Source organism: Muscardinus avellanarius (genome assembly GCF_963383645.1).
Source record: "Muscardinus avellanarius genome assembly, chromosome: 6".
Taxonomy (NCBI): domain Eukaryota; kingdom Metazoa; phylum Chordata; class Mammalia; order Rodentia; family Gliridae; genus Muscardinus; species Muscardinus avellanarius.
The window spans coordinates 73,023,260-73,049,675 of NC_137791.1; the positions used below are offsets into that span (position 1 = coordinate 73,023,260).

General features: G+C 34.3%; 1 protein-coding gene across 2 annotated transcripts in view; it reads right to left on the minus strand.

The window, feature by feature from the left end:
• CFAP299 (cilia and flagella associated protein 299) overlaps positions 1–26,416 on the minus strand; it is a gene marked incomplete at both ends in the record, with an annotated part of 643,668 nt that overhangs the window by 377,553 nt on the left and 239,699 nt on the right. Inside the window, one exon of one of the 2 annotated variants that reach the window (XM_080697001.1) lies at positions 16,739–16,813. The exons of the other annotated variant lie outside the window; for it this stretch is intronic. Within the exon in view, the coding sequence (XP_080553127.1) occupies positions 16,739–16,813 (75 nt within the window). The remainder of the gene's footprint in view (positions 1–16,738; positions 16,814–26,416) is intronic. 2 annotated transcript variants of the gene reach the window in all.

Consider the following 26,416-nt stretch of genomic DNA (forward strand, 5'->3'; position numbering starts at 1 on the left):
TTTACATTATGGCATGAAAAGTATACTTGCTATCCCTCAGTTCTCTCTTACCTAACTGATTCATTCTCATGGTTTCAATTATCATTATGATGAGGACTTTTATGGAGGGGATATCTTTTTTAAAATATTAGGTGATAATTTATATCTGCCATTTTTTATGTATGTTTGAAGTAATTTCCTAAAGTAAAGTCTTAGTGATGACTTGAGAAGAATATTCACCTTTTTGGACCACGGACCTCTTGAGCCATCTAAAATAATCCTAAGGAATAGATAATGATAGACAATGAGCCAGATTGGTCAGTTGATGAATTCACTGCAAGACACTTATCTTTTCTCTGTAAAAGAACAAAAATCTGATGGGACGTGGGACTTATAGAAAGGAATCTGGAACTAGCAGTCAGGCACCTAGAGAAATCAGGCTTTAAAAAGGAAAGTAGATTTTTAAATTAATAAAGTTATCTGTCATCATTTTGAGTGATAACAAGTAAACATATTTAATAGAGACTAAATGGTAAATAAAAGAGAAATTCCCAAACCCTTCTAATACAGTACTAACTTCCTGTTATATGTCTTTTATGGCCTAACTGATATTCATAATTTCATTATTTTTAAATTATTTCATTAATGATGAATTACATTTTTCCTCTTTGCTACCACAAACAGTGGTTTAATATTTTTATCCATTTTTTTAACAATTCTACTTCTATAGATTCAACACTAAGTTTACTGAATCAAAACTTTGTATAGAGGTCCAGAGGTTTCCAAGATGTTGTGTTAAGATATGCTTCCATTAGCATGCATCTCAGCATCATTGTCAGTATCATTAGTTTGTTAAACAGCATTTATAATTTTAAAATAATCATATTATATGTAATAAAGAAAGAGGTATATGTGTACAATCATGTCTAATGCTACCTTTGAAAGATGTTTTATATTCTGCTTGTTTTTGCATTAGAGTTGTATACACTTGGGTGAAATATTTGCATCATTCATCTGGATTATAGGATAGGACCATCAGCATCTCATACAATCTGAGAAGTGTCATGCATGTTAACTTACATATACATTCTTAGGGCTTTCGGAGAGACTGTGGTAAATTTAGATGCATGCCACATCTGGGGTGTCAGGGTCCTAGCTGCTTTGATTTAACTGTACACTTGCACTGAGACCTTGGGAAGGATACATCACATTCATTCAGCTTATTGCTTATTATCTGTAAAATAAAGTTGGGACTAGATGATCTCTATGTCCCTTATAGCTTGGGGCTATATTTTTGTACCTGTATGTATATTGCATACTACATACATAATATATAGTAAATTAACAAATATAAAATTTATATGCCTTAGAACTCCTTTTATTATGTTAAGTATTAACATTCACAACTGATTTTCTTAGCTTCAACAATTATGTGGTTTGTATGTTTTAGGGAAAACAGAATACCTGAGGCCACAAAAAAGAGCCACTTTGCCTTGGTTCCAGTTCTAGGCACCATAAATACACAAACAAAGATTTATAGTTTATTTGGGAAGACACATATAGTAAAAAATACTATATAAAATATAGTATTTTTTAAAATTTTAATTGATGCATTTAGTCATGCATCTTAATGGAATACAAGATGGTAGAAGGATACATCATTGCACACATCAGTGTTGCAAACATCATTCATTTAGCCCTTCCCCAATTCCCACCCCCTTCCCCCACCCCTCCCTTCTTCTAATGTTTGATTTAGTGATTGACTTTAATACATTTGTAAATGTACATCATATACATTAGGAAATTTCTCTCTTCTCCCCTCCAATCTCTTTGTTAGGTTGCCTCATATGCTCATCTGGTTTCTCCTTCTTTGTCTAGAGTTCCTCTTATGATGCTTTTTCTCCTTAGTTTCCACATATTAGGGACAGCATTTAATTTTTTTTAACTTCTTGTGACTGACTAATCTCACTTAGCATAACGTGCTTCAGTTCCATTCACCTCCCTGCAAATGATATAATTTTAATTGTTCTACTTTATGGCTGAGTAAAATTCCATGTGTACATATCCCATAGTTTTGTAATCCATTCATCTGATGGACATCTTGGCCAGTTCCATAGTTTGACAATTGTGAAATGTACAACTAATACATATACATTAGTTTGGTAGTTTGGTTCCCATTTTTTTGTGTAGATAACCAGGAGTGGTATTGCTGGATCATATGGTTGGTTCGTTCTCATTCTTCTGAGAATCCTTCATACTTTTCCAAAATGGTTCACTAATTTTCAATCCTACCAACAATGCAATAGAGTTCTCACTTCTTCACACCTTTGCCAGCATTTATTGTTAGGAGTTATGTTTCAGGGTAGTTTTGATTTGCATCTCTCTAATTGCTTATGATTTTGAACATTTCTTTTCATATATTATTGGCCATTTGAATTTTTTCTTTGGCAAAGTACCTCTTTAGTTCATTTACCCATTTTGGATTGGATTATTTGTTTTCTTAGCGGTGAGTTTTTTTGAGTTCTCTGTTTATTGTAGATATTAGTTCTCTATCAAGGAGTAGTTGGCAAAAATTTTCTCCCATTCTGTTGGTTCTCTGTTCAGGTTATCGATAGCTTCCTTTGCTGTTCAGAAGCTCTTTAATTTAATGCAATCCCATGTATTGATCAGCCTTTTAATTTCTTGTTCCCTTGAGGTCTTGTTGAGAAAGTTTTTACCTATGCCTATGTTTTGAAGTTTTGTACCTATGTCTCTTCAGGGAACTCTAAGTTCTCTGATTATGATTTTCAAATCTTAGATCCATCTTGAGTTAATTTTTGCAGGGTGAGAAAGTAGGGTTTATTTATATTTTTCTTCATATGGTTAACCAGGTTTGCAAACACCATTTATTAAAGGGGCTATTTTTTTTCAATGTGTTTTTGGCTCCTTTCTAAAAAATAAATGGGTTGAAAATAAGTGGGTTAAAAATAAATAAAAATAAATAAAAATTTAAAAATGGGTTAAAAATAAATGACTTGTGTCTCAGTCTTCTATTCTGCTTCATTGGTTTATGTCTGCTTTTGTGCCAGTACCATGTTGTTTTTATTACTATGGCTTTGTAGCATTGTTTGAAGTGAGGTATTGTGATGTCTCCTGCATTGTTCTTGATGCTAAGAATTACTTTGGCTATTCTGGATTTTTTGTTGTTCCATAATTTTTTATGTCTGTGAGTGATGACTTTGGTAATTTAGTGGGTATTTCATTGAATCTTTAGATCACTTTTGGAAGTATGGCCATCTAGATTAAATTTATTCTGCCTACCTAATAACATGGAAGATCTTTCCATCTCCTAAGGTCTTCTTCAATTTTTTTATTTAATGATTTATAATTTTCTTTGTAGAATTCTTTAATCTCCTTGGTTATGGTTATTCTTAAGTATAATTTTTTGTAAGATATCCTGAGTGGAAGTATTTTCTAGATTTTTTCAGTGGATTTAGGGTTAGTACAGAAAAGCTTCTAAGTTTTTAAGATTAATTTTGTATCCATACAATTTGTTGAATTTGTTGATCAGTTCTATACACTTTTTTGGTTGAATTTGTTGGGTCTTCTAAGTAGAGTATTATGTCATCTGCAAATAGAGATAATTTCAGTTTTTCATTTTCTGTATATACTTTTATTTTCTTCTCTTGCCTTATTGCTCTGGCTAGAGTCTCAAGTACTATATTGAAAAGAAGTAGTGATAATGGATAGTCTTGTCTTGTTTCTAGTTTTAGGGGGAACTTCCCTAGTATTTTCCATTTAATATGATGTTGGTTATGGATCTTTGAATATTGCCTTTATGATGAATGAGGAATAGATCACAGAACAAGTAAGGGGTGAAGTTAAGAAATTGCTAGAAATGAAAATAGTGATACAATATATAAAAACCTCTGCATACCTTGAAGGCAGTATTAAGAGGAAAATTCATAGCACTGAGTGCCCACATAAGAACAGAAAATCACAAAATAAATAACCTGATGATATACCTCAAAGCCCTTGAAAAACAGGAATAGTCTAAACCCAGAGCCAAAAGAAGATAAGAAATTATTAAAATCAGAGCAGAAATTAATGAAGTAGAGAATAAATAATCTACATAATAAAGAAACAAAGTTAGTTTCTTGAAAAAATAAATGAAGTAGATAAATCACTAGCCAACCTAACTCAAAGAGAGAATCAATCCAAAGAAGGAAAAGGAGATATTATTACTGATAGGGTAGAAATTCAGAGGATTATCAGAAACTACTTTGAAAAACCACACTCCAACAAAATGAAAAATCTGGAGGAAATTGACAGCTTTCTAAAAACATACAATCTTTCTAAACTGAGTCAAGAAAATATAGACAATTTAAACCACCATTAATAATCAAAGTGATTAAAGCAGCAATAAATAGCCTCACATTAAATGAAAGCCCAGGACCAGATGGTTTCCCAGGTGAATTTTATAAAACCTTTATAGAAGAGCTAATCTCAATACTTCTCAATCTGTTTCATGAAATAGAAAGAAATGGAACTCTCCCAAATACAATCTACAAAGCCATCATCACGTTAATACCAAAACCAAATAAAGACAGATCAGGAAAAGAAAACTACAGCCCCATATCATTGATCAGCTTAGATGCAAAACTGCTGAATAAAATATTATTACCTTGTATTCAAAACCACATCAAGAAAATCATACACCATGACCAAGTAGAGTTCATCCCAGGGATGCAAGGCTAGTTGAACATAGAAAAATACAATCTATGTAATTCATCACATAAACAGAATCAAAGACAAAATTCATATGATCATTTCAATAGATGCTGAAAAAGCAGTTCACAAAATCCAACAGCCTTTTATGCTAAAAGCAGTGCAGAGAATCAGGATAGAAGAAAAAACTTACTTCTGAGATACTGTTGCTAGATATAGCAAAATGTACGCTTGCCTTAGCATGAATCAGTAGCATGACCTTTCTAATCCAATGTATACACACTGCAGTTAAATATAAAAAACCCTAAGGCTTGACTCTGTAAACAAGTTTGACTTCCAATAGCCATAATACTTTGTTAAAAATAGAAGAAATATTAGAAAAAGTACACACATTTTTGTTTACTTTGCACTTGTACGAATTTGCTTCCATTATCACTGTTTACCTAGCTGATGAATAATATTTGACCAGTAGATAGCGAGTGATTTCTAAATTCTCCATTCTGATTGTTTGTAGTACCAGAAGTTCAAATCAGAGTTTTCAATGTCTAGTAAAACTGACTTTTCTCATATCAGTAAATGCTAATTTGTATTCCTTGTACTGGTTAAGATTTACTGGCTCCATAAAGTGCAAGAGAAAGTTACTGTAATAAAGAGTTTTTAAAATGAGGTAGATTATTAAGTATGAATGAAGCTTTAATACTCTTTACCACTGACAAAATCTGTAATATAATATGGCCTTAAAATATAATTAGCAGATAAAAATGGAAAACCTGGGGTTATAATTAAGTATACTGATTCACAATGTTTTGGTACAAGTGTAACCAAAGGTGTCTCCCACATGTTGACATAGAAATCATGTTTTTCTCTTTTGATCAGATACTATTTCAAAACATTTCTACTTCAAACAACATTTCAACAGCATGTGTAAGCAATGTTTTCACAAATTTTTTAATAAATTAGACTAGTCTTTGAAATTAAAGACTTGTAACCACATTCACAGAGTCATATTGCCAGCAATTGTTAGTATTCAATCTTTCAATAGGAAGGAAGGAAAGAGGAGGGATAAGGGAGAAGAGAAGAGAGGAAAGAAAATAAAAAGCGTTGTCCAAAGTCTTCTACTTTGTCTGCTAACCAAACCTGGTTAATTTTGCCATCTCACCATTTAGTCACCCTTTAGTAGGCAAGGATGTCTTATTTTGAAGTTGAATAACACAGTCAAACTTGTTAAGAAATATGTACTAAATGGAAGAAGACTCAAGGCCACAAAGTTATTGTTCAATGACATTTAGTATTCAATTGAAAGATTAGAGAGTATTAAGTTAAACCTTTATTTAATTGGAAGTGTTATAGAAATGCTTATATTAAACTACAGAAAATTACTTAATATAATTAGAATACATAATACAGATAGTTCAATTTTTCAAAATATATAGATATTACACAACACACAATATTTAGTAACAGCGATTCATTTTAAGCCTTATTTATGGGTGGAAGATCTTCTTTAAATAAGGATACTAGTTAATTAGGCTTGGAATAGATACTGTTTTTTCTCACTAAACTATAATAATAATACATGTAATCATGTCCAGAGAAACTAAATCAGAATTGAACTTTTGAGATAAATTATTTAGTAACAATCTGGCAAACTGGGTTGAATTCATTCTTCTCACTAAGTTGTAGCATCTGTTTTTAATTTACTATGAGATTTTTCTTCTTGAAAGGAAGAAAAAAGAGAAATATAGAGAAAGAAATAATATAGATATAGAGAAAATATATAATTCAAGTTCTGCAAAAAATGTGATATTTTGCTAATAATTGTAAGTGGTTAATTCCATGCATTCTTAGCTATATCACAAATCTAAAAACAGTACTTTCTCTTTGAGAAATAAAAGCAAACCAAAGGCCTTCCCCATAAAAGCTTTAATATGAGCATCATGAATAATTTTTAAAGTTCATACAGCACTTATTAATTTAGTTCTGTTTTAATCCATGGGGCAAAATATCTGTACTCATACTCAGGTACATCAAGCTAAATACATTTGCATTTTTAACATCTTCTGCCTACGACTATGTAGGCATGGGCAATAATGATGCAACTTATTGATTCTCACTTCTTAAGCTATACAATGATTAGTGGCAGGACCTGAAAGTGATGGAATCAGGCTTCCTGCTCCCTTTTCATCCTTTGATTAATGGGGAGCTAAAAAACTACGTCTTCAAAACGTTCAAGAGAACTCAAGAGAGTTTGCTCAATGAAGTTCAAATATCAAGCTAAAAGAAAGTGGCAGTTTGATGTGAACCCCACTTCCTACTAATGTTCCGACCCAGGTGTGGCCTGGATTTGATAAAACATTAACTTTGTTCTCTAGGTAAATAAAATGGTGGCTGCACAGGCGCACCTGCTCTGTGTCATTATGGGCAACCACAGAGTTATCAGAGTGTAACGTGGAAAGAAAATAAACAGAACAAGTGAACGAAGGGGCACATTTAGATTGGCATAGCAGATTACATATACAGTTAAATCTTTCCGTCAGATGAGTTTAATGTATTTACTGAATATAATGTATAGCTCACATGAAAACTCATGTGCCCAACATTCCCCTACGCCCCTCCATTTGTTGAATATTAAAGTCTGCACAATTACATAATCAACAGGTATTAAAAAGTACTACAGAGAAAGAAAGAGAAAGTGTTGCTCACTGCACATAGAGTAGGCTGTTTCCTTCTAACTTTTTTGTGGAATGACAGCATGACAGAGAGCACTGGGAACATTTATTACTGACAGGTGTAATTTCACCCCTACTTGAAAGGCCATGACTTTAAAAGGAGATGAAAGCTTCCAGCTGATGAATGAGGGAAGAAAGGTCTGACAGGAATAACAGGACTGTCTCAAGGGAATTGAGTCATGTGGTCCTGTGGTTTACCATTTGGCCATGAAGTTACAAAGATTTACAGTGTGATCTGAAGGGGTTTGGAACCTGTTTATTCGCATTGACTTCTGGAGAGCTGATAGAGAACAACTTAGTGAAACTACAGTGTGACTAGCTCATCCCCCTACAGATAATGACGTAATGGTTAGAGGCCACCCAGGGCATCTTAACCATGACTGATGATGCCCTCCTCCCAACAAGTTTCTGGTCTAATAACAAGATTTGAGATAGTGATTTGGGAATAAAAAGTCTGTATTATTGTCACTGAATATCAACTACAGGATTTAGAAAAGGCTTTTGCAGATTTTATAGTCTTTGTATGTGTGTGGTACTGAAGATTGAACCCAGGAGTATTCAACTACTGAGGTCTACTCCCAACCCTTTTTACTTTTGTGACGGGTTCTCACTAAGTTTCCCCAGATGGACTTGAACTTGCAATCTGCTCTTTATATAACATTCCTAAGGACATTATAGCTTTAGGTTGTCTGATAGAACCTTACAAGTTTTTAAAATTAACTAAAACAATATTCATTCTGTACTATTATTTTCAGGGCACTGAGCTAAGAAATTGAAATTAAATAAATTAAAAATACAAAAGAAAAGATTTAGGTATCAATTACTGTAATATTAGAAAGAATGGGATGAGTGTCATAAGAAAGATATAACATAAGAGACAAAACAAGAAGCAGCTATTTTTCTCTAGGCACTGAGTTTGCATGCTGTTTTGATAGGACTAACTCTACTCTCTTTTTCAGTCATGTGAATCTTTACCACTTCAGGACTCCATCTAGGTTGTGGGACAGCAAGCAGGTATCGGTGAGGTCACAGACATTCATTCAAGGAAAACCAGTGCAATGTCTTCTATAAGTGTAAGGCAGACTCATTTCCGTCTGCATCTCATTGGGGCCATGTATTTTTATTATCCTATTAAAAACTGTTAATGTGATTAAAAAGGAGGTACAAATTGGAAACTCCTCAATTGATAAATTACTTAAAACTACTATATAAAATATAAAGATAAAATAAGTATATACATTATCTAAAAATCTATAGACACTAGTGAGCATTATTTAGTTTTTTAACATCTCAAGAAATTTCTCATGAGTAAAATGGTGCATAGATATGATTTGGAGAAGGAAAGAACTACTAGAGAGCATTTGATTTGTTCAAACAGTGTAAAATTTTGCTTTCTTCTCATTCTACTATTTTAGAGTCATTTATGAACTATTTAAGTATAATTATTATTTTTATCAGAAAATATCTATTAGAATGCAGAGGAATATTCACACAGAAACACACAGAATGTAGCATATGAACACGCAACTATATAGAGAGGCTATTATGGGAAACTTATCAAAATATACAGTATACATAAATTAGCAACTATTGGAAATATAAATTTTATATAAATGAATATTAGGAAAATTTGTAAATATTGAATATGACATAAAAATCATTATATTTGTTATTTTAGCCCATTACAGAAATAAATAAGAAATTAAAAATATTACCACTCATTCTGAATTGCTTGAAATTCTTTGTTTTAAATTTTTATTGGTGCATTATATTCATACATCCTATTGGGGTAAAAAACTTGTGTGTAGATACATCACCGATTTAACCCCTACCCAATTCCTACCCCATTCCCTTCCCATCCCTCCTTCCCTTGCTTGGCTTAGTGGTTGACTTTGATATGTTTAAGTACTTTGCGTGTTTTAGAGAAATTTCCTTCTTCCCCCCTCCCATCCCCTCATTTTGGTTGTCTTATTTGCTCCTATATAGGATTTCCTTTTTCATCTAGAGTTCCTCCTATCACCCATTTCTCCTTAGCTTTCACATATTAGGGAAAGCATCTGATTGCTTACATTTTATGACTGATCAATCTCACTTAGCATAATGTCCTCCAGTTCCATCCATTTCCCTTAAGATGATGTAATTTCGTTTTTTTCATGGCTGAGTATAATTCCATTTTGTACATATTCCACAGTTTTGTAATCCATTCATCTGTTGATGGACATCTTGGCTGGTTCCAGAGTTTGGCTATGGTGAATTGTGCAGCTATGAACATAGATACATATGCATTAGTTTGGTAGTTTTGTTTCCTTTTTTTGGGTAGATACCCAGAAGTGGTATTGCTGGATCAGATGGTAGATTTGTTACCATTCTTCTCAGGGTCCTCCATACTGTTTTCCAAAGGGGTTGCACCAATTTGCAATCCCACCAACAATGTTTTAGAGTTCCCACTTCTCCACATCCTCACCAGCATCTGTTGTTGTTTGTGTTTTGAATGATTGCCATTCTAGTTGGAATTAGGTGAAATCTCAGGGTAGTTTTGATTTGCATCTCTCTGATTGCCAGTGATGTTGAGCACTTTTTCATGCATTTATTGGCCATCTGAATTTCTTCTTTTGTAAAGTGTCTATTTAGTTCGCTCGCCCATTTTTTTATTGGATGATTTGTTTTTTTAGCGTTGAGTTTCTTGAGTTCTCTGTATATTCTAGATATTAGTCCTCTATTGGAGGGGTAGGTAGCAAAAATCTTCCCCCATTCTGTTTGCTCTCAGTTGAGGTTCTTGACAGGTTCCTTTGCTGAACAGAAGCTCTTCAGTTTCATGCAGTCCTATGTATTGTTTCGCCTTTTAATTTGTTGTACCTTTGGGGTCTTGTTGAGAAAGTGTTTATCTGTGCCTATGTGTTGCAGTGTTGGACCTATGCCCTCTTCAAGGAGCTTCAAGGTCTCTGGTTTGATTTCCAAGTCTTTGATCCATCTTGAATTGACTTTTGTACAGGCTGAGAAAGTGGGATTAATTTCCAATTTTCTGTATATGGTTAACAAGTTTTGCCCACACCATTTGTTGAACAAGCTATCTTTTCTCCAGTGTAAGCTTTTGGCCCCTTTGTCAAAAATAAATTGGCTGAAAGTGTGTGGACTTGTTTCTGGGTCTTCTATTCTGCTCCATTCGTCTATGTATCTGTTTTTGTGCCAGTACCATGCAGTTTTTATTACATGGTTTTGCAGTATAGTTTAAAGTCAGATATTGTGATTAATCCTGCATGGTTTTTGTTGCTAGGAAATACTTTGGCTATTCTGGACTTCTTGTTATTCCAAATAAATTTAAGGACTGATGTTTCTATGTCTGTGAGGAATGTTCTTGGTACTTTAATAGGCATTGCGTTGAATCCGTAGGTAATTCTTGGAAGGATGGCCATTTTAATGATATATGTTCTGCCAATCCATGAACATGGAAGATCTTTCCATCTTCTAAGATCTTCTTCAATTTATTTTTTCAATGTTTTATACTTTTCTTTGTAGAGATCTTTTACCTCCCTGGTGAAGTTTATTCCTAAGTATTTTATTTTTTTGTGGGTGATCTTGAGTGGAAGTGTTTTCTGAATTTCTTTTTCAGTGGGTTTATGGTTGGTGTAGAGAAAAGCTTCTGATTTTTTAAGATTGATTTTGTATCCAGACACTTTGCTGAATTTGTTGATCATCAGCCTTTTGGTTGAGTTTGTTGGGTTTTCTAAATATACTATCATGTCATCTGCAAATAGTGAAAGTTTGAGTTCTTTCCCTATATGTACTCCTTTGATTTCCTTTTCTTGCCTTATTTCTCTGGCTACAGTCTCTAGTACTATATTGAAGAGAAGTGATGATAATGAACATCCTTGTCTCATTCCTGTTTTTAGGGGAACATCTTGAAGTTTTTTTCTCATTTAATATGATGTTGGCGGTGGGCTTATTGTAGATTGCCTTAATAATGTTGACTTATGTTCCTTCTATTCCAATTCTCTGCAGTGTTTTTATCATAAATTGATGTTGGATTTTATCTAATGCTTTTTTAGCATCTATTGAAATGATCCTGTGATTTTTGTCTTTGATTATGTTTATATGATGAATTACATGGATTGATTTTCATATGTTGAACCAGCCTTGCAGCCCTGGGATAAAGCCTGCCTGGTCATGGTGTATGATTTTCTTTACGTGGTTTTGAATGCATGTTGCTAGTATTTTGTTTAATAGTTCTGTATCCAAATTCATCAGAGATATAAGCCTGTAGTTTTCCTTTCTTGAACTGTCTTTATTCACTTTGAGAATTAGTGTAATATTGGCTTTATAGAATGTCCCACTTTTTTTATTTCATGAAATAATTTGAGGAGTATTGGGGTTAGCTCTTCTATAAAGGTTTTATAGAATTCATTTGGAAAACCATCTGGTCCTGGGCTTTTCTTTGATGGTAAGCTCTTTATTGCTGTTTCAATATCTTTGATTGTTATTGATTGGTTTAAGTGTTATATATCTTCTTGACTCAGTTTAGGAAGGTTGTATTTATCTAGGAAGTTGTCGATTTCCTCCAAATTTTCCATTTTGATGGAGTATAGTTTTTCAAAGTAGTTTCTGATAATCCTCTGAATTTTTACACTGTCAGTAGTAATGTCTCCTTTTTCATCTCTTATCTTCATAATTTGGGTTGATTCTCTCTTTTTTTTAGTTAGGTTGGCTAGAGGTTTATCTATCTTATTGATTTTTTTTCAAGAAACCAGCTTTTGGTTTTGTTAATTTTCTGTATTTTTTATTCTCTATTTTATTAATTTCTGCTCTAATTTTAATAATTTCCTGTCTTCTACTGGCTTTGGGGTTTGATTGTTCTTGCTTTTCAAGGGCTTTGAGGTATGTCATTAGGATATTTATTTGAAGATTTCCTGTTTTTCTTATGTGAGGACTCAGTGCTATAAATTTTCCTTTTAATACTGCCTTCAAAGTGTCCCAGAGGTTTTGATATGTTGTATCTTTATTTTCATTTGTTTCTAGAAAATTCTTGATCTCACTTCTTACATCTTCTATGACCCGTTCTTCATTCAGAAGTGTGGTGTTCAGTCTCCTCATGATTATGTTGTTTCTCTGGGTCTTATGGTTGATTTCTAGTTTCATTCCATTATGATCTAAAATGACATGGGAAGTATATAACATTTTTTGAATTTTCTGGTGCTCATTTTCTGTCCCAGGATGTGATCTATTTTGGAGAAGGTTCTGTGAGCAGCTGAGAAAAATGTAAACTCCCCTGTAGTTGGGTGAAATAATTTTTATGTGTCCAACAGGTCCATTTGATTAATGGTGTTCTTTAGTAGTGAGACATCTTTACTGACCTTTTGTCTGGAAGATTAGTCTAATGTTGGGAGAGGTGTTTTGAAGTCTCCCAGTATTACTGTATTGGGATTTATGTGTGACTTAATGTCACAAAGAGTTTGATTTATGAAAGTAGCTGCCCCTATGTTTGGGGCATATATGTTGATTATTGTTATTTCCTCTTGTTGGATTATTCTTTTTACCAGTAAATATGACCTTCTTTGTCTCTTCTAATAAGTTTGAGTTTGAAGTATAACTTGTCTGATATCATAGTTGCTCCTCCTGCTTGCCTTTGAGTTCCATTAGCATGGATTGCCTTGCTCCAGCCCTTTACCTTGAGTTTGTTCCTATCTTTACTTGTAAGGTGTGTCTTGTAAGTAGCAGATGGATGGATTCTGGTTTTTAATCCATTTTGCCACTTTATGTCTTTTTATGGGGGATTGAGGCCAATTACATTCAGTGTTATTATTGAGAGATAATTTTTAATTCCTAACATGTTAAGATTTTATTTCTGTTTGAGATACTGTTTATTCTTCTTTGCTTAGTTGTCTGCTGGTAGAAAATCTTGTTTCTTTGGTTCTGACATATATTACCTACTTCTTCTTTGTAGTTAATCTCCTTGAGTATTTTCTGTAGTGCTGGTTTTGAAAACATAAATTTCTTCAGTTTCTGTTTGTCATGGAAGCTTCTTATTTCCCCCATCTAATCTGATAGATAGTTTGCTGGGTAGAAAACTTTTGGCTGGAAATTGTTTTTTATCAGAGTTTGGAATATGTTACTCCAAGCCCTTCTGGCTTTCATGACTTGGTTTGGGAAGTCTAGAGTGATTCTAATTGGTTAGCCTCTGAATGTTAGTTGGTCTTTTGTTTTTGTTGCCTTTAAGATTCTCTCCTTGGCTTCCACGTTGGTCATTCTGACAATTATGTGGCTTGGTGAACCTCTTCTTTGAGCCTGTCTAAAGGGAGTTCTATAAGTTTCCTGGACCTGTGTATCGACCTCTTGCTCTATGTTTGGAAAATTTTCTGCTATTACTTCCTTGAAGAGATTATAGATCCCTTTGGTTTCATCTTCTTTTCCCTCCTCTATTTTAATTATTCTTGGGTTAGTGCTCTTAAAATGGGCCCATATTTCTTTAATGTCAAATTCCTGCTGTAAGATTTTTTTTTCTAAATTATAAACTATGTGTGCGTTTTTGGAGTGATCATCTTCTAAGAGCAAGATTCTATTCTTCATGTGGTCTAATCGATTGTTTATAGTTTGAATTGATGCCTTTACTTCAATGATTGCATCCTTTATTTTTTTTAACTCTCTCTAAATTCTTTTCAAAGGTTCTGTATTATTTCTACAGTTATATTCCTGATTTGATCTTCTGAAGATCTCTGAATTTCTTTGCTATCAGGTTCTAATGTTGTGGGGTTGTGGGCATTCATTGCTCCATTGTTATTCCTCTTTCCTATGATTTTAGATGTTTGTGCCTTCTCTGGGTTCTTCCCCGGGTCACTACGACTTCACTTAGGGTGCTCTGGATCTTGAGTCTCTGGTAATCTCAGTCACCACTACTCCTCTACTGGGTTGTATCACAAAGTCTCAGACCCAGGGAGTTAATCGAGGCTGCGGGAGACCATGGACATACCAGGCTGGATATTTTCCCATGGGGAGCTGTGACTAGGGTGTGGTATCTCTGCAACTGCTACTCCTTCACTGGGTTGGACTGCAAAGTCTCAGACCCAGGGAGATTATCAAAGCTGTGCAAGTCTCTGGGGGTTCAGTACTGGGATTTCTGCTCTAGGGGCCGCAATATCACTTACGATTATTGAGTGCGCTGATCTGAAGTTGTGCAGATGAACTTGCCACTGCCATATGGCATTGCTGCCACGCCCTGGGCAGATGTGAGGCTGGAGTATTTTTTTTCTGGTTTTGAGCTCCGTTCTGAGTCCCTGGAGGGCGTGATGAGCCTGGCCACTTGGACTTTTAGACTTTTTTTGTGCTGAAAAAACTGCTACATTACACCCGAATGATCCGTAGCTGCTCACTTCAGCTCCTTATTTACCTTTCTTCTCTGGAGCCTGGTGGGTTGTGGAGTATGCTGATCTGGAACTGTCATGTTGAACTTGCAGCTGCTGATGGAGATATGGCGCTGCTGCCAAGCCCTCAGCCATGAGGCTGGCATATTTCTATTCTGGTTTTGAGCTCCATTTTGAGTCCTTTTCTTTTCTGGAGCCTGGTGCTGCTAGGCAAGATAGCGCTGGCACAGCTCCGCTGCCTCAATGGAGGCTGGTTTCTTTACTGGTCTCTGGTTGTTCTTCTAGTCTTGTTTTTCTCTGCCCTTGTAATTACAGTTTTTATTTCTCTGCTGATGGTGCTTTCTGGCTATGAAAAGCGCTGATTTGTGGCAATAGAGATCGATTGTTAGCGGGACTCATAAATGCTGCTTTTCTCAGTAGCCATCTTCCCAGAAGTCCGAAATTCTTATATTAAAAAATTCCGTTATAATCCAACATTAAGAAAAATATCTACGTAACCTTTGTAACTTAATAAATAAACCCTACAGACCAAATTATGCAACATTTTTATGGGAATATTCCCCATTCCCCAAATAACTTCTCATTATATAATTTTCTGACCTTGGAAATATGTGCACGAACAGCATGACACAATCACCAAAATTCATTAACACAGCTAAATAATATTACAGATAACAGCTCTCTAATAACTTTGAATATTCTGATTTTACATTAAAATTTTGCTAGTATACACATGGCAAGAGTCCTGTTTATTTGATGTGTGTGTGTGTGTGTGTGTGTGTGTGTGTGTGTATAAATAAAATTTGGTACTGAGGATTGAGCCCAGGAACATTCTACTTCCAAGGTGTAACCCCAAGCTAAATTTTATTTTTATTTTGAGACAAGGTCTCACTAGGTTGATGAGTGATGAGAGCCTCACTAATTTTTGAGGCTATTCTGTGATCCTCCTGTCTCAGCCTTTCAAGTATTGGGATTACAAGCATATGCGATCTTGCCTGAGTATAATAAGTCTGTGTAGTATTTCATGTTTTAACATGTCTGAGTATAGTAAGTATTTCAAATAGGCCATATATATATGGGCATATGTGTGTGTGTTTACGCATTAAAACCTTGAACTTTTCCAAGAAATTTATCCATATATTCTCTTTTTTTGGTGTGATGCTAGGGAATCTAATTCCAGGCCTCCCGCATACTAGGCAAGCACTCTACCACTGAATTATATGCCAGCCCCTCTGTAAGGTTTCTATATTGAGTTTAAGCACTCATTTAAAATTTTACATACTATAGGAGCCACATTCAATTAAAATACATTTAAATGTAAGTAATCTCAAACCATTTATAAAACTTAATTTATTATGTGATATTTTATTCCAACATTTCCCTCTTTTTATTCTCTTCTTCACCTCTATCTTTCTATGAATATGTGTGCATGTAAACACAAACACACACATACACACACACACATACACATACACACACACACATACATACACCACACTACAAGTTTTACTCAGTCATATACAAGAAGTCTTAACTATTTCTGACCTTCAACACAATTATTTTATTTCTGATTCTCTCTTATTCTCATTAAAGCTCTTGGCTTCATCCAGTTGGTAACATCTGCTTTCTATCAATGCCAAGGAGGGCAGGTTCTTTAAACAAACTTTCTTTTAAAAATAAGAATAAAAATGTAGAACATGTATGGATTTTTAAAAAGTGGAAATCAAAGTTCTTTTATTACATCCAAAATGAGTTTTTCAACATGAAAGCCCTCCATTTACTCCAAGAAAATCATGGAAAATACCAACATCTGTACATTGCAATAAAAGCACTACTTGTAAGACCATTCATCAAGCCAGTGAGTAATTCGGAAAACAGTAGCAATAGACCTTGGAGCAGAGTATACGTGTAGGATGAAGCCAAAATGTTTTTCTAACTTGTAAAGGAAACTTTTCCATGAGCAGTACTTTCTGCCAGTTGCTTCTTCAAGGTATGAGCAGCTTCAGGCTTCTGTTGATTTAGTTGAAATAAATTTGGAGAGGAAATCTGAGCAAGGAATATTCCATACGTTAACAAATCCTGCTATCTAAAGTATAATTTGAATCGTTTCCACAGGTGCTATGGAAATCAGTTAAGTTAGGGATATTGATAAGCATGAGACTATTGATAGGTAAAATATACAAAATTACATGCAAAAACCCATTATTTAAATTTCAGCTAATTTTCCTTTATGAACCTATTTTCCAATGTTGGTGAAAAAAAGAGACATGTGATCCAAAAAGGGATCAGAAGAAACATGAATCTTATGAATTGAATAATCTATTTAATAATTATTTAAATTTAACAACACCTGTGAATATAAAGTTAAGATAATTGGTCTTCAGTGTGAATATATATACATATATATGCATACATATACATATATATACCTGATAATTATGTGTAATAGCTTTAAAAAATTTAGCTAATAAGTGTCTTATAAATATCTCCACCATCTTATAGCCTGAGATAAAAAATAAAGCTACTTCATGTAACCTTCATATTGCTACACCACGGGTTTTTAGTTCAGTTCAACTGCCAAACTGGCCCCACTATGAAAGATTCATGATCATAGTTAAATTTCTATTCCCATAGCATTAGGGAATAAGAACCAGGTATTTTACCTTTAGCACGATACACTTCCCAGTACTCTGTGCACAATTTAATTTATTAAATAAACCTTCAGAACAACACTTCCTATTCTGGAGTCATGCCCGTCCAATACTCTCACCCGGCAGCTAGAGCCAAGCTATCATCATATCCTTAACTCCTTTGATATTCTGGAAAATGACACAACATTTTCCTGATTCTGAAGTCAGAAAATACTGAAATTGTTATATCTGATTTCTACATTTCTTCTACAATCCATATTTACATATCTCATCAACATCTGCAGTCCTAACCCCCTTGGCATCATAGATGCATTTTCTTTCCTTCCAATCTCTTCCTTGCCTTCCCCACTTTCTTTCCCTCTCCCTTTCACCCTCCCCCTCTTTTGCCTTTTGCCCCTTGGTCCTGAGGACTGTTTTTTCTTTTAACAAATATTGAGCACCTCAACATTCTTAGGAAATAGAAAATACATTAACTAAAAAGACAGATTTCTTTATTTATAGTGTGTCTTATTTCTTGTCTATCTAGAAATATATATTGAAAAATGTAAGTGGGATAACAAAATTTACTATATCATAGGACCATACAATAAAAACATTTAAAATTCTATTTGTTATATTTTTTCCTAAAGAAGTAATACGTAACTCAAGTTACAAAAGCACTTCTCTGTAAATAAATACCATAGTGCTTACTACATATCTTTGTACATAAACAGAATCTTTTGGAAATAAGATGTTGTTCATCACAGAGAAGTAAAATGAGAGTGAAGAATTAGGCTTTCAATTTTAAAATTAATACTTGTTGTTAGATAGTTTTTATAACACATTCATTCATTCATTCATTCAATCACTAGAATATTGACTCTTCTCACTGCAGGTGGAGTAGCATCTCATAAAAATAAAAAATAAGTCAATTTGTCCTAAGTCTATTGCCCTAAGAGAAACTATCCTTCCGTAAAACCTGTGGCTGGCAGGGATGCTGCCTATAAATATCCACAACACTGTAAAATAAAAATTTTACAGAGTCAATCACTAAGTCAAACATGGGAAGGAGGGATGGAGAGGAAATGCGGTAGGGACTGGGTAAGGGCTAACTGGGTGATATGTGCATGTATATCTACACAGGTCTTTTATCCCATTAAGATGGATGACTATACTGCAACAATAAAAATTTAAAATATTTAAAAAATTCTAAATTACTCAGTATAAGAAAATACTTTTAAGCATCATTAAAATTATAGCTAATAGAAGGGAAAGGTGAAGCTGAGTAAAGGGTATATAGATATTCTTTGTTATACTTTTATGTTTTCTATATTTGGAATTAGTTCCAAATGGAAATTTAATGGAGAGAAGGGGGAGAGACTGGTAGAATGATCTTATTAAACAGGTGATGCACAAATTGTTTTTATTCCTATAGGAACAAATAAATGTCTTCTTTTAATTGTATTTGCAGGTTGTGTTTAGAGCCAAAATAAAATACCACATGCTAAAACCTCATTCTTGAAAACACATTCCTGACATTTATTTCTATTTCTTTTATTTAAGTGGATATAGTGAAGTCAGAAGTATTTCAAAATGCTATTTTCTCTTGACTACATAATGTATTTTTAGTTTCTTAGCCTGTATTTAGAGTAAGATGCATTATTGCAGTTTCTTTTAAGTTTAAGGAAAAATGATTATTATGAAAACACTTTAGAAAAATCATTTTGGTATTTTCCTTCTCCTCCCCTTAGGCTACTTTTCACTTTTGGAAAATAAAGTCATGGACATTCTTATTAAGCATCTGTTTGAAATGTAAATATTCAAAAGAAAATGCTGCACAGAAGCATCTCTCCAATAAAAGTCATCCAGCTCCTGCTTTCTAAAATAAGAATAAATTATTTCAACATGGACTTACATACCATCCTAAGCACATTAGAAGTCTATCTCATTTAAGATATTTCACAATTAATTGGGTGGGTACCATTATCATTGTCATTTTACAGCTTAGGAAATTAGGCATAAAAAGGGCATATAATTTTTTCAAAGTGCCCAGCTAGTATCAGAGTTCAACTATGTATGTGAAACATTGACTCCAAAGTGCATTATCTTCATCAGAGAATAAGTCTCTATCCATTTATCAGAAACCTTCTTGCTTTATTTTGAACACCCAGTATCATTAATTTAGGAGCTATCCAATCTCATGAAAATAAACAACCACAGTGTGCAATAATTATGAGAGATACAATACAAATTTGATAAAACATTCTTTTTTTATTTTCTCTACCCATAAAATACTATACAAAATCTCATAGCAGGATAGGGAGTCCAGTCTGTATTGTACTATATTTACATTTGAAAAACAAACGTACACTTTCAAGGAGAAAACTGACTTGAAAATAATTCAAGGTGCTATACCATTGAAGTGATTCCAAAAAGTGATATGGATGTAAATAAGATTATGAATTACATCATAAACTACAGAATTTAGCAAAAGGATAACAGGGGAGTTCATTCGTGTAGAGAAAGGAAAAAAATTTCTTTGGACTAGTTATATAAGAGGATATAACTTTTTAAGGCAAAATGAACATGTAGGAAAAAGTTTTGCATGCCTACCTAACATGGAAAAAAAGTATATTTACACCAAATACATTACAGAAACTGCTTCAAGACAGATCTTTTTTTTTTTTTTTCAAAAATATTGCCCTCATATAGTAGCCAAGGTCAGTTTGAGTTTTGGTAATCTAACATAAATCTACAGGGCAGTAATACTCTGAAAAGAATCTGGCCAAAGTCCCAGTGTAAAGCATATCACCAAAAGAAAATATTAATGGAGATTCAGAAAAAAAAACAACAGCACCCCTATTTTTTGTTGTTTTTGTTAGAAAACCTGAGGAAATACTACCCAGATGGCAATTAGGTACAATTAAACAGCTTTGCTCAAACCAGGTTTGAGACTGGGATAACATCATCTCAAGAAGATCTCTCCTATGACCCTCGAAAATTTTAAACTATGATCCTACCATATCCAGTACTTGCTTTTAGTCACTTGCATATCAGAACTTGCAATGCTGAGTGCACAGATGGAGAAATAGCTAACATGTTGCATTAATCATTTTGGATTCCAAAATATCCTGCTAAGTTAGGAAAAATGACCTGAATAACATGAAAGCACAAGAAAAAGCTCAAGAAAAATACAAATTTGTGCTTTATATTTAAATTAACCAATTCATTTGGAGCAGAATACTGGATATATGCTCATGACCATTCATATATTCCAATTTTTTTTGAGATGATGAGGATGGAACTCAGGGGCATTCTACCTCTGAGCTATACCACAGGCCTTATTTTTGTATTCTTTATTTATACACAGGGTCTCACTAAGTTGTGGAGAGGATCACTAACAGTTGAGGCTGGTCATAAACCCGGATCCTCCTGTCTCAGCCTCCCACATACTGGGATTACAAGTGTGTGCCACCACGCCCAGCAATATTTAACTCTTACTTTCTCCTTTACCATAACATTTAATTATACTTACAGTGTTACTTGACTATGGCATAAACTAATGTAATCAATGCAACCATAGCCTACATTACTAAAAGTTATCCAGATTATAAGAAGCTACAGTACACTGTGCTCCACAATGTTAGACTGCATATATCCTAGCATGTTGTACAATATCAGCCTAGCTTGGATACATGTTGGAATGCCCCTGGGCTTTAGATTCAGGATTATTCTCAATATTTGCTCATGCTTTTAGCATAGAATTCAGTTTCAAAGTTTTAGGTAGCATTTGTCCACTGAACCACTCCCCCAATTTTAACTTCAATTTAGACTTGCACTTTGAAGTCCAGGTTTTTATAGCTATGCCTGCTTGACCTCTTTGCTAGAATATGCAGTAGGTATCTCAATATAACTTGATCCCTATTACATATCATACTGTAATCTCAGGCAAATTATATATATAATGTAAACAAAACTCTTAGAAGGTAGGAAATGAGCATACAATTGTGGTGTTGGGATAACAAGGATATTTTTAAGAGAATAGAAAAGTTTCTAGCCATAAAGATAAAAGTAAATTAAGATGCTGGCCATGGTGGCGCATGCTTGTAATCCCTGAACTTGGGAGGCGGAGACAAGAGGATCGCGCTGGTTTGAAGCCAGCCTCACTGGCTTAAGAGACCCTGTTTCCAAATTAAAAAAAAAAAAAAAAAAAAAAAAATATATATATATATATATATATATATATATATATATATATATATATATATATATATGCCTGGGAGTGTATCCCGGAGGTAGAAGGGTTTTCCAGGAATCCCAGTACTACCAAAAAAACAAAACAAAACAAAGTAAATTAAGTCACATTTCATTAAAAGAGCTGAAAGGCAAGTTAACAGAGTGGGAGAAATTCATAGCCCATATAATCAACAAAAGTTTTTTTTTTATCCAAGTTATATAAAAATACCTTAAATAAACAAGAAAAATACAAAACATACAGTAAAAATGAACAAGAAACTGGAACAGACGTTTCAAGACATCTACATGACCCATATGCATATGAAAGACCTCATCAATAATCAGAGAAATGCAAATGTAAACCATGATATAATATTTTACCCTTATTGTATCAACTAAAATAAGAGATTAAAATATGAAATGTTGCCAGGCGTGGTGGCACATGCTTGTAATCCCAGAACTTAGAAGGCTGAGATAGGAGAAACGCAGGTTTATGGTTAGCCTCAGATACTTAGTAAGGCCCTCCACAATTTAGTGAGGCCCATTTCAAAATAAGGAATAAAAATAGAGATGACTTTGAAGGTAAAATGCCCCTGGGTTCAACCCCAGTACTACACACACACACACACACACACACAAAAATGGCAATGGCAAGAGTGTGAAGCAGTAGTAGGGATTCTTGATTGCTAAGAATGTAAAATTGGTCCAATCACTGTGGAAAGTGTTTGGTGTTATTTACTAAATAAAGCTGAATATACATAGATCATATAAGCTAAGAATTTCATTTGTTAAGTATATATTCATTAGAAACCCATATACATATGCACACAAAAACATATACAAAAATGTTCAAAGCACTATTTTTCTCAGAAGCCAAAATTTGTAAATAATCAATCCACTGTCCACAAAGAGTAAAACAGAAAAATAAATAAAATAAATAAAAATATAATACGATAATATAATATAAATAAATAAATAATAAAATATCATATAGTATAAAGCTATGGAAAGGAAATGATATAAAACTATATATAACATGGTGGTTCTCACAAGCAATACATTTAATGAAAGAAGTAGAAGATGTGGTCTATCCATATGATGGTTCTAAAATGACAAGACTGTTCTATAGTGTTATAACACTGATAACTTTTGGAGGATGGGAATCATGATTAAATGGGAACACATTGGGTTAGTGCATGTCAGTACTGTTCTTTTCCTTAATCTGGGTAGTGATCAAATGTCTTGTTTACCTTTTTTTGTAATTTCTACGACTGTATACTTATGAGTTGTATACTTTTATGCACACACTATACTTCAGTAGTTTTAAAAAGTTCACTTAATCCCGGGTGTGGTGGCGCACACTTGTAATCCCCACGCTTGGGAGGCAGAGACAGGAGGATCACACAGGTTTGAAGCCAGCCACGCTGGCGTAAGAGATTCTGTTTCCAAATAAAAAGTATAAAATAGGTCTGGGAGTGTAGCCTGGAGGTAGAAGGGCTTCCAGGAACCCCAGTACCACACACACAAAAAAAAGTTCACTTAAACAAGGCATGATGGAATACGCTTGTAACCCCAGCATTTGAGAGGCTGAGACAGGAGGATCGCAGTTTGCAGACAGCCTCAGCCACTATTAAGTGAGGCCCTTTGCAACCCAGTGAGACCCCGTTTCAGCAATAAAAAATAAAAAAATAAAAAACAGGGCTGGAGGTGTAGCTTGGAGGTAGAATGCCCCTGGGTTCCATTCCCGGTATCACAAAAAAAAAAAAAAAAAAAAATTGTTCACTTAAGGAACATTGAAAATTAGGGAGTATCAAGAAGAAATATTTTGAATACCAAAACATTGAATATGATTGAAGGAATTTAAATTTTTAACCTAAAAAATGCCAAGAAAATTTAAAGAAAAGTGAAACCTCCTTCAAAAACTATGTTAGTGCAGCAGAATTATTTATATTATTTCAGAACAAAATTTTACCCCTACAGTCTAATTATTAGAACTTGCTGAAATGGAAATAACAACCTACAAAGAAATGAGCTGCCTGTCATTGAAAATATTTAAACTATTTAAGCAGAGGTCACACAGCCATCTGTCAGAGAAATTGAAAGGGGGATTCCCATAATGGGAAAGAAGCTAGACAAGGTAAACTCTGCTCCCTATATTTCTAAGATGCTATGGTTCCTAATGAAACCATCATCAACCAGGTACCTGTCCCTCTTTTCACTTTTATTTTCTTCTCTTTCTCTCTCTCTTTCACCATAATGCCCCCTCTCCAGGCAAAAAAGAAAAAGAAAAAAAGATGATAATAAAAGATGAGATCTTTCATTTTCTCAATTCTACTTCATTCAGGAGAATGCTACAAAGATTCCCAGGTGTGATAGAGGTCCTTGCCAGGGGTCAGATGAAAAGTGCTTTGTGTTCAATGCCAACTCCACTTCCCCCAAAGGAGAAAGTATTTTGGAACTGGATGTTCCTCCTCCCCACATATTTTCCCAAGAATCTTAGAATATTTCACCATCCCAGAAAACACACACGTAAATATGTGCACAATTTCTCTTGCTATATAACCTCATAAATATTTCACGCCTGATTACAGATGTCAACATGGTATGCAGCATCCTTGCAGTGACATCCCCTTTTTCTGTTGGGTCCAAAGAACCCCCAACGCAACAACTGGTTGCGCTTTACATCTACTCCATCGTATCAGTTCTCAAATATCTGATATGTCAGTTTCATTACTGTTTACAAAGCATTTATAGAGACAAGTCATCTTATTATCATTGAGGAGCATTGATTGCAAAGCTGTTTTGGACAAGCCAAGTTTGGACATTACTCAGAAAAGGGGAGCAGGTTTACTTAATGGAGAAAAATTAAAAGCAGATATTTAAAGAAAGGAAGAGGGCAGGGGCTTCATTCAATATGAAAAACAATTCTATCAACAGAGAAGCCCTTCAGAAGCAGAGAACTCAGGAATTTGGTGATTTGGGTTTTATGGGGGAAGTGGTTATGGGTATGAAACATAAAACATTTTATCTCTGTGCTACATGCCCAGCCACACACACACACACACACACACACACACACACACACACACACACACATATATATATATATATATATATATATATATATATATATATATATATATATTGAAGCAAGGTTTCTTTAATTTCTGAGAGATTTCTTAAGTTGCCGAGGCTGGCCTTGAACCTGCAACTTTCCTGTCTCAGGCTCCCAAGTACTAGGATTGCAGGCATGTACCACCACACCCAACTAGGAATTCAGTGATGTGAAAGGCTAGGAGTATAAGGTAGGGCTAAAGCAAGGTCAAAGAGAAACATGCTCTTCCCTCATAGAAAGAATTACCAATAGCCAATCATGCCTCTCAAACACTCAGGCAGAATTTAAACAGTCCTCTGCCTAGTGGCAAGCTTGGTGACCAATCAAAGATTAAGGTAAAATCTATCAGTCACAATGACTAGTTGACCTGAATAGGTCTGCAGAGTTCACTGTCAGTTTTTGTGGTACCTTTTTCTTAAATATGAATCAATAACCAAGGCTCATTACACATTTGAGAAAAATGTTGCCATATGTTAGAAAAAATATACACATAAAAAAGAAAAACCTTACCTAGGAAGACATAGGAAGAAAGTCAGGGAACAAGAAGAAATTTAAAAACAAACAGAACAAAACAAAAACCCCTAGTCTCCTAACATCAAATAGAAAGGTGGTTAAGAGTCCTATATTCAGTAAAATTACTCACGTTCCTGCCATAATATGGTCTAGAAAGGGTAAATGGAAATGGGAAAGGCAACGTGCCTGCTCAGTTCCACCCTCACACGCATAAATGGATCAGATCCTGAGAGTAAAGGGAGAATGGATCATTGAAATTAATAGACCCAACAATTCCAGAGAAGCTGGGGAAAACCAAGAAGCTGGAAAATACCCAGACATTTAGAAACTAAAGAAGTGTTAGATAATTCATGCATTAGAAAGAAACCAAAAGGGAAATAAGAGAGTAATGTGAATTGCATGAAAATGAAGTCACAGCCTATCAAAATATCTGATGGAGCAAAAGTGGTGGGTGCTCCATGGGAAATGCACAGGCCTGAGATGTCTACATTAGAAAAGAAAAAGTCTCAAACCAATGACCTCACCCTTCACCTAAGAAACTAGGAAAAGGATAAATCAGCTGGGTGTTGTGGAACATATCAGTAATCCCAGTAGTTGGGAAGCTGAGAGAGGAGGATCACAGGTTTGAGTCCAGTCTCAGCAACTTAGCAAGATTCTATTTCAAAATAAAAGGTAAAAAGGGTTGGGGGTATAGCTCCTAGGTAGATGCTCCTGGGTTTCATCCTCAGTACCCCCACCCCCCCAAACAAAAGATATACCCTAAGTAAGCAATAAAGAGTAGACATTAATGAAACAAAACAAAAAACACACAAAATATATAGAAAAAAGTCAATAAATAAAATGGCCATTTGTTTTATAAAATAAATAAAATTAATAAACCTTGAACTAGACTACCCCTGGAAAGGAAAAGATAACCCAAATTACCAGTATCAGAAATGAGTGTAAAGGAATCATTATAGATCTCAGACACTGAAATGATAAGGAATATAAGAATAAACTTACGCCAATAAATTTGACAAATTACAAATGCCAAGGTAAAGTAAGTATTTAATTTAAAAAGCTGGCCAAGCATGGTACAATGCCCATGGGTTCCATCCCCCGTACTGCAAAAAGAAAAAAAAAAAAAGCTGTTTTAATTATAATTGTCATTATTGA